The sequence below is a fragment of the Ciconia boyciana genome, chromosome 2, assembly GCF_034638445.1.
Source record: "Ciconia boyciana chromosome 2, ASM3463844v1, whole genome shotgun sequence".
NCBI classification, from domain to species: Eukaryota; Metazoa; Chordata; class Aves; order Ciconiiformes; family Ciconiidae; genus Ciconia; species Ciconia boyciana.
The window spans coordinates 44810213-44829507 of NC_132935.1; the positions used below are offsets into that span (position 1 = coordinate 44810213).

At 36.0% G+C, this 19295-nt stretch overlaps 1 protein-coding gene across 2 annotated transcripts in view; it reads left to right on the forward strand.

The window, feature by feature from the left end:
• The window catches only part of ST18 (ST18 C2H2C-type zinc finger transcription factor), a 168409-nt gene that overhangs the window by 86920 nt on the left and 62194 nt on the right, over window positions 1–19295 (forward strand). For both annotated transcript variants that reach the window (XM_072851273.1, XM_072851274.1), the window contains exons 3-5: window positions 6937–7043; window positions 13716–13770; window positions 15634–15664. In XM_072851273.1, the coding sequence (XP_072707374.1) occupies window positions 6937–7043; window positions 13716–13770; window positions 15634–15664 (193 nt within the window). The remainder of the gene's footprint in view (window positions 1–6936; window positions 7044–13715; window positions 13771–15633; window positions 15665–19295) is intronic.

The following is a 19295-nucleotide window of genomic DNA, read 5'->3' on the forward strand; positions in this document are numbered from 1 at the left end:
TTACTTTGATTTTCAAGGTAGTATTTTTGGTGTTGGTTTGTTTTTTCCTGTGCTCTTCAGCATGTTCCCAGGATCTTCAGGGCGATGCAGTAAAGCAAGCAAGCCCCATTATCTTTAGTAGTTAGGGTCATTACAAGTCTTTTAGATGGTGGCAGACTGTACTTCACATGGCACTCTTGAAGTTAATGAATATATGTGATTTGCATGTTGAGGGAAGGCACACTTCTTCCCTTTGTGTGACTTTCCCTTTCTTGGGACATGTCTGTCATGCTTAATGAAGACAGCTTGTTGTTCAGAAAGGGGAGGATGAATGCATAGGATATCAGAACGGTAGTTATATTTCTTTATATAAAAATAGTTTGTATTTTTAGGTTCATTGTTCCTTTTGACTCCATGTCGGAGAATGTTCAATGAGCTAATTAGCCATGGGTTTTGTCCAGCATAAGAATTGCGATGTCCTAATTCTGGCTATTAAATCAGTCACAAAAAATTTGGCTGGAACAGTCAGAAATCACAGGGAAGGAATATAGTAACCCAGATTAAGCCTGTAAGTATTTGAGAAGTTACCACTTTTACCGAATTTAATCAGCTGCAGCACTTCTGTAGGGGTTCAATGCAACCATAACAGCACCCCCATAAAATAGTCCTTCAAACCCATAGATTCCTAACCAGCCTGCTGGAAACCATGTAATGGTACAAGGACTGTAACAGTGGTGGCTAAACACCAGCCTTGTAGCAATACCAGAGCCGGACCAGAATCTTCCTGATGTTGAAGGAGGCTATAACAGAGTAATTAAAACACCACCATCTCATTGCTCTTATACTGTTATACTGATCTGTGTTCTCAGGCATCTCCCGCTGGCCTCAATCCTGCAATTGCTGAGCACCCCTTCGATGAGTAGAGCATGGTCATCTTTTGCTGAAGTCAGTAGCAGTCCCCCCACACAGTACCTCACAACAGAGATGACTCCATGCAGGAAAAGTCATCCGGGATGAAAAAAGAGTAAACATGTTTTAAAAGAAAACAAATCCTGTGTTCCGGAGTCAATGACGCATGCTCTTTGAACTTTCTTTTAAAATTGCTCTGAAATCATAAGGTTGTTATGGTGTGGTTTTACTCAAAATAATGCATATCATTGTAACACAAGCCTTGAAGTTAAGTGGCTACTTTAATGAAACATAGTTACCATAGTTACCGCAGGAGAACAGAGAATAACTTTTAGTTCTTTTGAAGCTATGAATTAGTTTAAAAAGAGGAAAAGGAATAAACAAGCATGCAGAAGTTTATTATTCAGTGTTTCATGCCTGATCAACTCTAAAAAAGAAAAACTCTCCCTAGACTAGGGCATTAACATTTTCCAGCTGAAATCTATAATTGCCCATCAACAAACACAAAATTACATTTCAACTCTTCAGTATGTCTGGTTCCATGTTTTTTTCCTGAGTCAGAGAAGAAACAGATTTTTCCAAAGTTCTGCTTTCAGCATTTTGTTAATAACTGCCATTTTACAGCATCTTCGTTGCTAAAAAAAAATAATGTCCTAAATGCAATAATACATTGCTAAACACAACTCATGAAATCTATGGTCTAGCTCTATTATTCATTATAAACACTATCTTAAGGCTGATGAGAGGGAAATGATAATTTATCACAGTGAAGATGTCTTCTAGGACCAGCTTCATTGTTTTTCAGTTTAGTATTGAGATGTGTTCTATCCCTGAAGTGTTAATGGAGGTCACTGCTGTTGCTCTCCTTTACTGTGTCAAAGCAAAGGAGTTCCTACATAGTTGACTATTGAGAAACAAAATGATGTTCTTTCCAGTATATCACCTTCAGCTTATGAGCCTCTAGAGCAGCAGTGATTAACAGGACTTTTGCAAAGTTTCTGTGTAGTTACAAGGACAGCTTCAATCTTCTGTCATTTTTTTGCATTAGCTATGATTATGCTTTTACCACCAAAATGCATTTATTTTAAAGGTAACAATACAGACTCAGAGAATAGCTTATGTTTCATCTATATTTATCAGCACTCACTGTACATTTGTGTCTTCATTACCAGGAAATATTAAGGGACATTGTGCCATCTATTCCTGTTTACAGTTTATTATGCAGAGATAGGAAACACTTAGCATGTAAAATGAATGTAGAAATTATTCCTGGATAGAAACACGGACATTTCCCACTCGTTGGCTCTTTCTCCTCCATCACCGGATCAGAGTGTAATTGTCAGTAATCAGGCCTGCTTGCTGCTGATAAAACCACTCTGAATGCTAGCAGCCTTCTTTGTGTGATGACTCAATTATTCCAGAAGTGCCTCATCAAATCTGCCCCATCAGCTGGGCTAATAAATAAGGAGAAGAAACTGGCCCCCCAAAGCAAATTATAAATCCATTTGCATTAACCATTTCGCTGGTCCATGATCTAGGCAGAAATAAGCATGGCAGATTGTGTTAAGCTTATTTGAATATGTTTATAATGTTTACAGCATGCAACCTTTTTTTTTTTCACAAGGTGTTGGAATTATCGGTCATGAATAGCATCTAAATGCAGTTATGTTAATTACAGCAAAGCCTCAGGCATCTTTGAGGGATAGTTTGTTGCTTAAATCAGGTGAAAGTGAAACCCTTCTGCTAGGCGAAATAACATCTTGCACATGGCATTGGAATTACTGCCGTGTTTAAAAGAGAGGATGAGTGCAAGGGATGTGTTTTTACAGGTACTGGAAGGACAATTGCCTGTGTTACCAGGCTGTCTTGCACTGGTAACGTGACCTCCTGTTCATCTCACAGTAGAACTAAATAAGATAAAGTTTAGCCTTATAGTTGGGAAAGAAAATGCAATAGTTGAGGCAGCAATAATTCTATTTCATGTGTACTCTGCACTTAATAAAACAAGTGCAAAGAGGAGTACTCTGCCCCAAGGAAATTCCTTTCTGAAGCTCAAATTATATAAAAATGATGTTTCCAAGTAGAATCCTCCAGATTTCCAAGAGCGTCCATGTGTACTGCAGAGAGGGTGTTAAAGTGAAGCATTAGAAGGCCAAATGAAATTAATTTGTTTACTCATGTGCTGAACGTTACACATGCGCTTAAGAGGCTCACTGAGGTGACCCATAAGTTTGTGCAGAACTTAGTGTGTAAAGTTACGTACTTCAGCCTGTGCAAGATAAAGATCTGAGTGCAGTCAAGAGCTCAATATATCTTCATTCATTTGTAATGGCATCTTTTGCTTTCACATATTTTTTTCTCAAATACTAAATATGTTGCGTTATTCTATCTTGAGAAAGAGAAATCACTGCCACTGTAGAAACACAAAAAGTGTTTAGGGATCATAATGGTGAGCACAGTGTATTTTGTTTCCTTAGCTATTACTGCCATTCTGAGTTAACAAATCACAAACTGTTGTGATCATTCATTTTCATATTTGCAATATATCAACTAGTGATGTGGTAAATGAGAGACAATCAAATTCATCTGTTGGAAATGATATCCATTATGCTCAAAAAAGTTGTTGGGGTCTTTTACAGACGTAGTACAGCTTTGTGTACTGCAATTCTGACAGAGGAAACAACCTCAGACTTCTGGTGAGATAATTTTTGACTGTAGAATATGTCTTTTCTCATTATTAAATCCTCAGAAACTCTCTGACCTGAATGAGTGGACTTCTACCCATAGACAATGGGTCAACAAGAGTGGTTGCTTGAAGGGATTTGTCACACACATCTGATGTTGAGGATCAGGGCCCAAACAGTGATTCACATCAGTATCCTGGTATGACTCACGGATCTCAGTAGGATGGCACTTCAGAGTCAGTACAAAATCATGTTGCACTGGAAATGGCTATAAACCAAAGAATAAATTGCAAAGGTTCCAGGTGACTTCACTGAACCATTACATTGACAAATCAAGCAACACATTTATTCCATCTTTGTGGGTTTATAAAGTGTATTATTCTAGTTGAATTGAGGTGCTCCTTGAAAAGGGGTGAAGGTTTTCTTTGTAGGCAGGCAAACCTCACCTTCAGGACTTAAAAATTCTGTTCAGACATATAGGGAGTTGAACTGTAGGCATAATTTGTCATCTGTAAATCCTTTTGAATTCTGTACTAAAATAGACAAATGAGTTAATGCAAGCTATGAACAGACTGGGCCAAATGAAGATACATGTGGACTTAACGGGAGTGATCCCACCAAGGAACCTTGGTTGACAAATAAGTAAATTAGCTCTACCTGATTTCCATCAACAACGACCTTACCATCAAAGTCACCAATAACCTAGATAGATGTTCTTTATGGGCTGTTGAGGCTGAGATCTTAATTTTTCCAGTTTGCATTCCAGACTTTTATCTGCACTTCTTGCAATGCCTCAAAATCTGGCCCATGATTAATTTTATAATTCATAAAATATACTAAAATAAAGTGTTTCTCAATAACTTCTTGTAAAAGATCTTGATGTTACTGTGAAATCAGCCCTAACTCTTGGTTGCTACCTGAAGCATCAGAGCGCAGCACTTACATTTGAAATGTAAGCTGCTTCTTGGAGTGTGGACAGGGGTGATGCATAGTTTATATTCCATTAGGGGTATGTCACATCCCATGACACAGCATAATCCTACACACCCTGTTAATAACATGACAGATGCATGACATTTTATTAGACTTTTTATGAAACACCATATCTTCAAATGTGGGTACTCACCCACGAATCAGCTGTATGGCAGCCAGCACCCTGTTATGTGAAAGAAATAGAAAATAGCACATTTAAACTTACTAACCAGTAACTTCTGTTGTGAATAAACACAGAAAAGGGGTTCAGGTTTTGTGCTTTATATAAAGTCTTGCTTTTGTCCTACTATAGCACTCTCTGCTTTACAAAGATAGCTGATGATGTCGCATGCAAGGCAGATGGGAGTAAAATAGCAAATGGCACTGTTGCATGTAGTTTTCCAGTACAATTTTAAAACCTGTGCCCCAGCCCCAACCCAGCCCAGAATCCTTTTCTTAAAAGGAGGATTTTCAATGTATTAGCTTATTATGTAAAGTTAAATGTGAAAAGTTTTGTATATTTTCCTGTCCTTTGTGCACTTTTCCAAGTGGATCTCAGCTGCGCTGTCTTAACTCTCAGTCCCTTAGGATGAGAGAGACAGCAGATGGGGTTAGGGCAGAGGGCTGATGCTTCTGACAGCAAACGGCCTGGTTGTTGAGTGGAAGCTGTGAGCGTCAGGAAGCTCCTTTTCCCCAGAGAACCAACTAACCACTGAAGAAAGTTGAAAATGAGCCCTTTGAGAAACGCTATTAAAAGTAGTAAAAAATTGCAATTGTGCAGATGATGTGCTGCTGTGTGGTTATTCGGATGCTAATGAGTTTGACATTAGGGAACTCAAAGGGTTTACAGCTACTCCCTTATGTGATTTAGTTCTTTATTGGCAATCTTTGAGAAAATAAATGAAAAATATATTGCTAATAAATATACAACATGATAGGATTTTAGACAAAAAGCTGCTAAGTTTCAGGCTTTAGGAAGAGCTTTGTTCACCATTGTAGCTATTCTCAGAGATCTTTTGTTTTAGGTTAGTGTGTTTTGAACAAAGAGGAAGAGTCAGGTAGAAAGCTTTAAGACTCTTTTTGGGTTTTTTCATGGATGTTGAAATAGAATAATGGGGAAAGAGGCCTTTGAGGATAAACAACATCTTTTTCCAGAAACATATTGGCTAGAAAACTGCTTAAAATCTTTTCGGTATTGGGCTGTTTTGTTCTGGGTTTTCTCCCTTCTTTATAATCTTGCATCTGTTGTCTGTTTTGCTATCTGATAAAAGCTTATTTATTTTAATTAAAAGTTATTGATGGGATGCAACTAATATTCTATCTATTGGGACTCAAGCAGAAATTAGTCACTCAATAAAGCCTAGCTTCCCTGAGAATCTGTTTAGAATGAGCCTTTCCAATTTCAGAAATGTAACATTACAAATTTTACTGACAAAACTTCATCAGATATCATTAAATGAATAGTTAAAGTTTCACCTTCAAGTGCCAAAAGTTTATCTGCAAACTCTGTCATAATTGGAATACACTTAATGAATAGATCTATTTTACTAAATACACTGGATACTATTTGAAAAGGACCTCTGAAGTTGCAAATGATAGTAAAATTTTTATATTTTGGTCACTAGTGGCAGGAGTGATGCTAAAGTAAAGCCTGCCTGTAATAACTGCTCACAGCCAGATTCTCCCAGGTTGCAAGTGTCTACAACTTTAAGTGTTCAAAGGGTTTGGGTATTCGTTATTTCTGAATACAAGGCCCTCAGTATTGTACACTCAGATATAAACTTCTGCAGCTCTTCTTCCTTCACTGTTACTGTTGATTTAGCATGAGTTTCCTCACAGAAAGGAATAAAAATGAGCATGGAGAAATGTCAAGGGTTTCCTTCAGTTTGCCTATGGTAAGAACACTATCAGTCTGCCGAACTTTAAACATTGATATTCAAAATCAGATAAAAATAAAACTGAGGCGTTTTCTGCTATTATTAAAATATTTTAGAATGCTTCTCATTTATTTCACATCATGTACTGAACCGTCCTACCCAGTTCCAAGGGGTTCTGATGCAGTAAAAATATTTGACTAAGGATTTCTACATATAGAAACTGTGGATTTTTGTCTGTGCAAGAAGAAAAACTTTTCTTAGAGCAGGTCTATTTCATAAGCTGTTGGAAAGGGCATTAACAATATAAAGAAAGTACCATAACAAAAGAAAAATTGCTATTCTCTCTGCCTATTAGAAGCATCATCGATGCTTCTATACCACATCTTTGAAAAACCGCACAAGAAAACAATGCACCTGGATTATTTGCCCGTTTGAGTTAAAAAATGTCCTGTTTCATCTACATTTTATTTAGTATAGCTGGTTTTTGGTTTTCTTTTGTTGTTTTTTTTTTTCAGAGAATGAATTTCAGAATTATCTGTTAAATCAGGCAAGGCATCTTGGACTGAGTGACGAATTTGGTCCTTTGGAATCTGCACATATTTTCACCCGGATACACACAAAGGTGGGATAATTTATTTACAAAAATGAATTTGAGTCAAAATAGTTCTCTATATTAGTACTAGAATACTATGTGGTTTCATGTGTAGTGTCTCATGCACTATGACTATTTTTCTCGCATAGCGTCTGCTGTTTTAAGACTAGCAGTCTTCAACAGTCAGGTATAACAATACTGAACAATTGAAAAAGATAAAAATCTTTGTAAATACCTAGAAATTCTACTTTTTAAGTTTCAGAACTACACTCTGTTAGCATTACATACTGACAGGAACACAACTATCTTTGAATCTATATGACTCCAGGAGTGAGAATGTATTTCATAATGCACTGCTTAAATTTAATCTGTGAGGGATAGCTTATTTGTGAATTTTTTAAATAAAAAAATATGCTTATAAAATATGCTATAAAAATGTTTATTGAGGTTTTTTAAACTATATATCCGTTTGATGGGATAAAAACTTTGGTGTATTTGTAAAAGATCTCAAGGTGTCAAGGCATTTTTTTCTTTTTGAATATTGACACTTTCTTTCTTCTAAAAAATTATATTTTGCTCATAGTAGCCCAGGAAACAGTGACAAGACATTGAACTACATCAAAAATAAAAAACCTGGGAAAAAAAGCCTCCAGAAAGTAGGATCATCCATCAGCTTGTGTTGAGCTGCATCTCAGTATGGTAGACTATATAATTTTTCTTTAAATTTAAAAAGCTAGCAGTTGCCCCTTAATTTCATAAAGCTGTGATCTGCCCTCTAAAGCCTTGGTAAAGCAGACTAATAGAAATACTTGGCACACGTTGGTTACCTAAGGGAATAATAGAACTATTTGCTGTAGTCGTTTGGCAAAAGGACATAAACATATGGCTTTGGTTTATATTCAGCACTGCCAGTTGTGCAAAGTTGCATGGATGAAGTATACAACAGCAGTGACAACTCAGAAATCAGAAGTGAGAGTCAAAATAAATCATCCTCATTACAAAGCTATTCAAGCTTGCTACTGATTTAAGGTTTATTTTGTCACTGCATATTTTCAAGTAGTGACTTCAATATAAAAAACATCTACTTCTCAAAAATATGTATACCATTCAACCACACTATAAAATGCTAAGTTGTTGATGATTTATATGTGTTATAAACATGCTTTAAAGTTTGCATTTAGTAGATATACTTACTTATTTTAATTCCTGAGAAACTAATACATCTGAACCAAATATTTCCATGTTATCCAACTTTCTCCTAGAGAAATCAGGAATAGAATTGTGTAAATTAAAGCAATAGTTTCAAAAATAAAGATGAGATGACTCCTTAGTTAAGAAAAATCCAGATCACAAAACAAGGTATATTTTCAGTAATAGTCTTTAAGAACACCTACTTTGTAAATATTTTTTCTCCTTTCTGACCATCAACATGTTATTAAAAAAAAGAAGAAGAAGAAACTTTTAACAGCGGTATAAGCAATGTTTCAAAAAATTTCATCTTTGGATTTTGGATTTTTTTTCTGCCAGTAATCAGAATATATAAGCTTTATCTAGCAGTTGCTATATGTGTACTTTGCATTTCCTTCTTGCACTGTACTTCTCACTGTCAGTCTGCCATTAATACTTCATATTAAAAAAAGCTATGGTAGAGTGACAGAAAGGTGCAACACATGTATACACAGGCAGCCAAACTGTGCTCCGTACTTCTGGACAGGCTATAGGAAGCCTTCTTGCTTTCAGATTTATTTAAAAAAATCTTTTTCTTTATGACATTATTCTCTTTTTCTGTGTTAGATTCTTAAATGAGTTATTGAATAGGAACATTAAAATACAAGTACCAAAGGCAGTGAAAAGCTTGCTCTGAGGGTATTATTTATTGTAGGGAGATGCACACACAGTGTCATGTCACCTTGGGGCACAGTACAGCACAGACATGTTTGTAGTGCTTAGCAGTGTCTGACTTCAACTTTGAAGTTTGTGGCTTGTGTTTGAGACTTGAGGATGGATTTGTGTGCCTTAAAAATCATTGAGGGGTTTTTTTTTTTCTGGCTAAGTTCCTTAGTCTAGTGACAAATGTAGTTATTGCCTCTACACAAACTTAAGTAGTTTACAAATTAAAAATAGTAGAGAAAAGCTATTCTTTTTTCAGACCTCTCAAAATCAGTTAAGGTTTGTCCTAGAGAAGTTGTTTGCCAAATTTCATTTTGAAAATCAGACATAACTTTTAGTTGGAAAATCACAACAAAATGTCAACTTTTATACTCCTTACCTCTAGATAAACTGGTGATTTTTCCTCTAGCTAGTTACGCAAAAGGAAACAGACTGCCATTCCAGGAGTGTGAAACCCACTCGGAAAGTTATGCTTGTACAAAGATTACAATAGAAATTAGAAAGTGCACAGCTCTTAAATTAGCTCTTTCCAGGAAATGCATTTCACTTTTACCTATGTCAGCAGCACTGGCTTCCCCAAGTCATAGTTTATTTCACAGTAATGTGCTGTGAAACTATCTTACCAAGACTGTAGTATCAATTTAGTTTCTGAAATTCAGAATTAAAATGTGCAAGTAAATTGACATAGTTATTATTATTGTTATTGTTATTATTATCATTTATTGCACATGCCCTATTTTCAGCTGTTAGTCATATTCTTGGATCCTGTTATAATATCAGTACATGCACATGTGCACAGATAGACTCCAGGCACACAAAAAACCAAACTCAGAGCCAAATCCTGATTCTCTCACTCAGGGAAGTATTTCCAGGTGCTGCTCTCGAGTCCGCTGACTGCAGTGGGATGGTACAAACAGAAGAAGTAACATTTGGTTTCTACCACCAGAAACTCTGAAATAGTTTGCTCAGAAAGTATGATCGCTGCTATTCCACCAGAAATTCATCTGGAGAAACATGAATACCCTGTAGCAGTCACATAGCAAGTTACTCCAGTTTCAGCCAAACAGAATTTGTAGTATCGTCGGTGACTCCAGTCAGTTTTCTGGGATCTAGTTATTGACTTACCCTTAAGTCTCAACCAATATTGAAGGAAAAGTGGAGGGAGAATCATACTGAAATTCTTGAAGTCAGACAGAAAGCATTCATAAACAGATTTATTGGAACATGCTTTCAGAAAATAATTCAACTTCAACATTCTCAGTAAATTTCCACATCACACAAATAGGGCATAACTGAAGCAATTCTAAGGCAGTCATTTATTTCTTAGCCTGATTACCTAATGATTTGGGACTGTGTAGCTGCTACCCCTCTGTTGCTGTTTTTCTGATTGTATATCTCCCATTAATTCCTTTTGAGACCTTTTAGCTAGTTTCAACTAATTTTCAAAAGAAAATGTTTAGATGGGTTTAAACCCCATCAAATCAGACAATCTAGGTATAAGACACAAAGATGAAGTGGAATTAATTCCACTGTTCTCTTGTTATTTTTGTGAAGCTTGCCCTTAAAAAATATGGGACTGCAACTCTCAATAAAATTTTCCTGGCAAGCACTTAGATACTATCCCGATGGTCCTGACGGCTAAAAAAATTAGTAGTGAGACATCATGTGAGAGTTTTGTGCAGACATGACCATTCTATTTATCCCTTACGGCTTGTTGTCTCAAGACAACATATGTACTGGGAGAGAGGGTTGACCATTCCCAGCTTTGAGAGCATGAAGCACCTTCCAGAATCCATCCAACCTTTACAGTACACAGCAGTAATAAGATATGTCTCTCAAATTAACACCTTGACAACAATTGCCTCTAAAAACTTTGGATGGAATTTCTCACTTAGAGTTTAATTCTTTTGTTGTTCCATGGGTGATTTAAAAGTTTGAATGCTTCTTGCTGACCATCTGTGGCTGTAATTTCATGTAAATCACTATGTAGATAAAAATCAGAAGTGAGAAACTTTGTTCACTTTTTTCATTATCAGGCAGTCTCTGAAAGAAGTATCAAAACCCAACAATATTACTTTGAAATTTTGAGCAAGAGAGGTCTTTTTGCTGACACACTTAAAAGATTTCACAGTTTTATTCAGTTACTTTTGTATAATTTTCAAGTAAATGCATGGGACTTTTTGTAAATTAAGGTGGTTTTCATGCAACACAGACGTGATGATTATTTTAATATGTGGTATGCACCAGCCTAAATAGTCTTATAAATTTTAGATTTGAGATGATTAAACATCTCTCATAGTTTCAAATTATTACAAAGAAAGAAAATCAATAGAAAAATCACCTGCATTGATTTTATTGTTGGTTTTCACTCATTGTGCAGTTTTTAAATATTCATCACAATGCAACGTGCTATTTAGACGAAAGTAACTGCTGTTCAGTAGAAGCAGTGGACACTTTTTGTTTCATAATTAAAAGAGCAGCACTGTGATTGGTGTGGTATTTGTTATGAAATGATGACAAAGGAGTACCAGTGGTTTTAATAGTTTTAGCTTACAGGAGCTGTTGTTAATTTTGTCTGTAGAGTTGCAGGTGAAATAATGCACAGTGGATAAATAGTCTATATTGGTTTAACTGAACATAATATATAGTGTGTTCTGGAGTTGTTTGTCTCAATAGACTATAGTAATCAAAAGTAATGAACCTATTATGTGCAGGACCTTGGAGAGCATAGAATGGCAGTAAAAGTGTGGCACATAAAAGGTTTATTAAAGGAAATTAAAGTCCATCATTGCCACACCTGCTCCCCTATTATAAGTCTATGGCAGGTCAGTGCCTTCAATCACAACTCAGCATCAGAGAACAGAGCCATGTTTCCCATTACCATTGCAGTCACATTGCAAAAACTCGTTCTCCAGGTTTTAAGGATAGTAACAAGTAAAGGCTGCCATCAGCCCCACTACGTAAACACAAGCCACTTATGTTCCTTCCCTGCTAATAATCAACATCAGATGTAAATTTAAACAGAGAAAAGATATCATTGTCTGGCTTTGAGATGCATTTTGATCAATTTATACTTTCATTTCAGATATTGCTAACCTGTGTTCTAGAATTAGACTTCTTCAAGTACATGAATACCCTTTTCAGACACTTGTGTTTCCTTCTGCAAATAGGTATTTTCATTCCAGTAGCTGTATATAATGTGTAACCATATATAACAACAAACAGAAAAAACACAGGAAATTAGAAAAATGTTTTTTCTCCCCTAGAAAGGCTGATTTTACTCTTTTTCTTTCTCAAGTAAATTTTGTCATGTTCTTCAATGTTCTTTCAGATAAGACCTTCAAAACACCTCAGTTATCTGAGTCATATAAAGCTAAAAATAAAGCATCCTCAGATCTTCAAACTCTATAAATGGAAAAAGGCACAAACAGAGCTTTGTGCATCTTCCCTCTGTGGGGCAAATCAGTGCTGCTGATCCTCAGAAAGGAAGAGTGAAATAATAGACAGGATCTTCTGTTGACATTGTTTTTTATCTTGCCACCTTTTGCAGGGAAAGATGTCAGGCATAGGCAGCTTCTGGTATCCACAGAACACATCTACCTATTGCCCCACACAGTTATATAAATCAGATGCTGGTGTCGGCATTTGCTTCCGCATATTGATCTGCAGAAGCACATGGGAGTTGCTTCGTCTACAGTATGTTTGATCATCACCATTTTACAAACAGAGAAACCAAGATTCAAAGCAAAGATAGATAGTAAGATACTACCATAGACTGAAGAAGAATTCCAGAGTTCCTGATATTTCACCTAGACAAAAATTCCTCATGATAGTCTTCCTTACATAAAAATTAAGTTACTTTTAGAAAGGAGAGGAGTTTGCCTCCCTGGACATGGTTAAAATTACACTGTTGTACAATCTGCTGTATGTCACTGCAGCTCTCCACATCAGAACACAAAGTCTTAATCCCTTTGAATTTCAGGGGTTTGTAATAAAATCCATGGATTGAAAACCTGCCCCTACAATTATGGGTCTGGGCCAGATCCAAGACCAGAAGGTGCATATTTCCAGTGCTGGTTTAGATGTAGCCAAAAGTGTCATGAGAATAGTTGATCTTGCAAGGTCTCTCTTATTTCAGTTAGAGATCTTATGGCAACAGCTGACTTTTTTGGAGGTTGGATTTTTTGGTTGTTTGGGGTTTTTTTATTTATGTGAAATACAAACCTGGACACTACATTCTCGCAAGAACTCAAACAAATCTGTAACTGTCTTTTTGACTAAAACTTCTGTAAGAAGTAGTTGATCAAGTGGTGAAATATTTCAAAGCTGTACATGTGCAATTATGCACATTCAAGCAAGAGGGTTTCATGTTTTAAGGATGAAGTTGTCAGAAATGCAGGTTCCAATGCAGCTATTAAGATATGCTTCAGTTACAATGATGCAGAGTGTCTGTAGGCACTGGGGCTTTCTGGGACCTTTTCTTCCAGGAGGTGGATGCTGAAAGAAGCACTCATACAGCATTGCTGTTTCTAGCCTTGTGCCTTCAGCTAACACCTGTAGACCTTGTCGTTAAACCTTACAGAGTCACTCATAACCATCACTTTATTAAACAAATCTGTATCATTAAAGGTATCTCCTAGGTATTTACTAGATATTCACAGATGGCTTTTTATCTCTTGACAAGATTAATAAGGCATGATTATTCTTCTTTCTATTACTGTCTAGCCTTTGGAAATGTGCAAAAAAAGCATTGGAGACTTTTTTTCTCAATGGCAAAAGGAATGAATTAAAGACTTTGTGTTAATATTACAGATGGATGCAGATGGGGAAAATAAAAAGCTGCGCACACGCTCAAAAGGAACCAAGGGTGAGTTAGCAAGCACGTTCCACGACCCTGTGCCCAGCACACCATGAAATATGATAGTTCCTGTGCACAGTCCCTAATGTGCAGTAAGAGAGTGTGTAGCTTCCTTAGGGCTGCTTTTTTAATCAAGGCAGGACACAGACTACTGGCATTAAGAGGCATGATGTTATTAGCTATGGTTTAAAGAAAAGCAGAAAAAAAATCTACTGTATGCTATTTGAGCTATTTCTCAAAGAAAATAAAGGTTATGCTTTTTATTATGCAAACAAAGATTTTCCATAGGGAGTAGAGCTAGACAATATTGAATGGATGCTTTCAAAATAATGTACAAAACTTTGTCTCAGCCAACTGAATGTTTTTCAGTCTATTGCTAATAATTATCTGTAAATGGTCTAGAAGTAAATTTACTTTAATCAAAAGGTGCAGGTGTATGCAGCAGAGAAGAAGCCTGTGCTTTTTTTAAGTACTGGTGCTCGTGTTTAATTTTGCAAAGTTATGACATAGTTGTACTTCCCAGATATTCCTCTCTTTTTGTAAGGAACAGATGGAAATGCAGTACTGAGAGATAAACAGGCCCTTAATGATCTCAACATCTGGAAAACATGATTGACTAGCAACACAGCCCTTCCAGGAAAATAACTTTTTATTTTAATTCATAACACTTTTTGTGACTCTTGATAATGAGTAAAAAATGGAGATACTTAAAAACAAATGTCAAAGTTTTGTCTGTCCTGTGAGCATTTTTGCTTATGACTGTTTTCAGAGGTGCAAAGCACCCATCCTTCACTCTGATTTTAATGTGAATTGTGCACTCTCAGGATTGTGCAAAACAGACTAGTTTGATTCATTGTCACAACTCAGTAGTTCTAGATTGTTAATATTGTGCCTTCAGCTTCAAGTTGTGGTCAGAATGAAAAATTGAAGTGTGGTTTGGCTGTTCTCTAGTTTCAAGTGGCCAAAGAGGTGAAAAGTGCTAGACTTCACTTAGGAAAAGGCAGAGGAAGTGGGTGGGAGTGCCACAAAAGGATAAATACAGACAAGCCTTTCTAAAAAACAAAAGCATTGTCATATCAAATCTTTGATGCATCCCTCAGTAATGTTCTCTGAAATTAATGTAAAACTCATATATACTTCAAAAGTACCAGAACAGAGGACTTGAACAAACTTATTGAATAGGGAAGTTATTCACACCTCAGCACTAGTACATGTCTTCTCTGTTGGTCAGGACTGTGAGTTAAAACAGTCTGGCTGGCTTAGCAGACTTTAATTGTATTTAGTAAGGGAGCCATACCCTTTTCACTCAAAAAGCTAATAAGACATTTTTAAAACTTATGGATTTTCTTTCTTTATATTTTTTATACACATGCATACATATCTACAGGTATTAATAGATCAGGAATATTTTCCCAGAAGTGAAACAACAAAAGTTGCCTGTGCAAAATAAGTAATCCTTAGAACCACCTGTTGGCTTTGTCAATACGCTATATATCCTCGTGTGGGCAGGTATTTGTAAACATCAGCCTTTGTCACTCCCAGATTGAATTAAAATTCAGAAAAAGCAGAGATTTGTAATTCTATTTTCAACAAAAACAAGTGCCTTCTCTTTCACTTTTATTTTTCTTATTATTTTTCTTTTTGTTCCACTGAAGATCATACTCCAGGTTTTATGCATCCTAAAATAACTGTGAGAATTATATGTTCAGTTAAAGCTTGCCTCTAGTATGTACAATCCTGTGGTTAGCCTGGAATTATCACCTGTGTTTTGATAGCCGCTCCTCTATCATCACAGATAGGCAGGTGCAAGGTTGCAGAAAGCACAAGTCTGGAAGTGTAAACTAATTCATTCTTTCCTGCTTTTATTAACAGTTCAAGTGGACTCTATAGCTCAAGAGCTCAGGTAAGAACACATGTTGTTTATTTTTTCAGTTTTATCTTCTGATTATATTGATAAATTCATACCAATGGTATTGCTATAAAATAGAGAATCCAGCAAATGATGCATTATGTAGAGATCTAGCATAGATCTGACAAAGGGTACTTGATGCAGATTCACTTTTTCAATATACCAAAAAGAAAAGCAAAATCGTAGCATTAATTATGCAAGCATAATCAAAAGTAATGCAAAGTGGGCAGGATTCTGGTATGCTGTCTTTATCTCTAGCCTGTGTCAGGGCACACAACAAAAGAGTATAGTTTCTGATCAGTCTTCAGTCTTCTTTTTCCTGTAATAAATATTATAGTATTTTAACATCTGAATATTCTAAGAGATATTGACCTTTATAAGGTTTTGTTAGATGGCTTTTATAAAACTGATAGTCTCTGTATACTACATTAATTCTAAATGCACTAATGGTTCATTCTTCCTCAAGTACCTGCTAAGGTTCCATATTTTATTGAAGTAACAGAGAGTACTTTTCAAATTTGCATAAAGCATGGCAGTCCATTCAAAACCATAAATTCTGCACCAATAATCTAGTAAAATTTTAACATGACTACTTTAATCTTAATAATGTGTGTATCAACTCCTAATAACTGGTCCAAGACCTTAGAACAAACCCTGGAAAGACTGGTATATTATTCAGGACCAAATCTTCAAAAAAGAACACATACCATCAAATTCAAGTTTTCCCTGGGACAAGTTCATTCTTCATGTTCCCCAAGGAAAATATTTACAGGTAGCTGCTGCAAATTCCTAAAGTTATTAATGAAAATTACAATGGACCGCAGCTGTGATACAAATACTGAAAACATTTTTTGCAAAAACTCTTAAGAGTGTTTCTTAAATTAGTTTATTTTGCCTACACTCACTTTTCATCATATGCTACTGAGCTGCTTTCTTAACCAAGGCAGGCATTTGAAGTATGTTCTTGTGGGTTCATCCACCTAGGGAACAGAAACATCATTATGTGATTTATTTGATCAATCAAAATGCCACTCTCTCTTAAGATAGCACATGAAATATTTACAGGAAGTTATCTGCAGTGCAGACATACAATATTTTAAGGTTTTGTTTTATAATAAAACTAAGGAAAGTATAAGCTTCTTATAGATGCTTCCACAAACAGAAGTGGAGGCTAACTTTTTGGATAATTTATTCATGGTGAGTCACTCATTCAGCTCCACTGTGAACCTCATTTTTCTGTATGGCTTCAGTTTCCTGAGATTTAGTGCTTCTCCTTTTTCCTCTGTGCATCCCTAATTTATGCACCAGAAGGATGCATTAATCCGAAGAGGCAGTCATCCAAAAATGAGGATGGTCCATGTGTTCCTAAGAGAAAAATGTTTGAAAAATAGAGGATGTGCAAGTTTCTGCAACATCAGGGAAGCTGTAATTTATGCATTATCAATTATGATAGCTTTTCCCAAGCAATTTTGCTTTTCCCTGTAAAATACATACTATCTTAGGAAATACTGTGTAACAGATTACTCTCTCTGCCAGAGGTGTGGACTACCTCCATAAAGAAACATACTTTGGTTTAAAACAGTGAGCTAAACAGCCAACAAAGCCATTGCCCAGTTCTTAACTTGGTATTTGTAATTTCTACAGTACTAAATTCCATATTTAGTCAAGTCACTTTACTGGCATACAAGCCAGGTGATCAACTTTTATGTATCTGTTTATGAAAAACTAGGGGAAGACAGGCAGGGATTGCCTTTTGGAAATGTAACCTACAAACTGCATTCCTATTACTCATACCCATATTAATGTGGAAAAACTATTGAACATTCCTCAAGAATTAAAGACTGCAATAGTCTGTTGTGTTCCCTGGATACAGATATTGGAACCACTGTCTTTTCTGACCAAGGTTCTAAATGCTGTGTTGGCTGAGAAATTTAAATCCATGCTTAATTAATTTCCCCTTTTCCCCTGGCTTATCCTATCTGACAAAGCACTTTTGCACTCCTTATTGAGTTTCTGTTACAAAGTGCCTTGGGATACTTCTACATGAAAGGCACTACATAAGCTTACATGCTCATATTGTATTGTTATTAGTTTCGTAACATTGATTGGTTCTAGAGCATTTGTTAGCCTTTTGTTATTCTGCAAGTTGTGTTTCACAAAAGTAGAGAATGAAATAAATGAAAAGCAAAACAAAGAGTTGCAATCACCAATTAGATCCAATAATGCATGAAAATTTCTCTCTTCTAAATTTCAGGGATTGTGTTCTTGCTTAATGGAATTCAGTGCCAAAAAATCTATTGATTTCAAGAAAGCCAAGATTTCATCCAGAAATCTGGCTAATAGTTTTGTTATCACCCCTCTTTTCCTGAGAAATAGGACCACTTTTCTGCATAAAAAGCATATTTTCAGAAGAATGTCACCTTAAGGGCCAAATTGGGTTTTAATTTTTCCTGTTCAGTAAAATAACTAGAAATTCTCTTGTGCTACACTGAGTTTTCAGAGGACAGTACTTTTCTTCCAGATACTGACCACCCATACACAACTCCTATTTAAGTGTCAAACTCACACGGATTTCATGTAATAATATGCCTTAAGGAATTCCAAATTCCCAAATCATATAAATAATTTTCTTTACACATGAATTTTATTAATACTGTTGTGTTATTAATTCAGATTTATAAGACTTTTTTTTTTTTGCTATATCTACTGTGTATGCCATAGTGTTGAAGCATAATATGCTAAACTTAACATGTCCTTCAAAACAGAACTGTTTCTCCTTCCAGTCTTAATTATTTACTTATGAACAACATGGTTTAATTTTTCATTTAGGAATGTAGTGCTGTGGTGATTTCATTAGTAGTTAAACTACCCACAGGAAGAGGTGAATCTTTTATCACAACTTAAACATAGCAAAACACAATATGTGGTAGAAGTGAATTGCTGAAGCCAGGAGATCTCTGTCCCATACATTCAAATTTGAATCTGACGCCTTTCGGGCATAAAATCTCTGTTGTATCCATCTTCTGCAAGAAGCAGAAAGAAGAGGTCTTCTCTTAGATGATTTAGTCATGGGCCACTGAAAGGACCAGGACCTTCAGCTGTGTTCAGGATTAGAATGAAAACCAAAGGGAAGTGAGGAATATTGGTGTGATGTATTCTCATTACTGTGTTCTATTTAACAGATGGGATACAGTACGATGAACCATCTGTAGGTTATGGAGTGGCATCTGGGTCAGACCAAGGAAGAGCAAATTGGATCGATCCAAGCATGGGATGGATTACAAAAGCATAGATCAGTCTGGCTAAGTCCATATCTGAATAGAAAGGGTACCTTTTCTGGGTTAGATACAGGTGAAACCAAGTCTTTCTGGCTTCTGTCACTAATAATTAATAAAGACTCCACGAGGCACTGGTGTTTCAATTCATGGAGAACAGTCCTGTTCTTTGGTGGGAATAATTACACTTCCCCTTACTCTCTGTAGTGGTGGATCATTTCTTCAAAAGGACCATTTCTCCAAAAATAAGGAAAGTTACTTTTTATCTGGAACTCTTGTTCCAGATGTTGTGAGACTTTTTAGATATTCAGATAGTTGAACTGTTCCGTGTGAATGTATAGAGATATGAG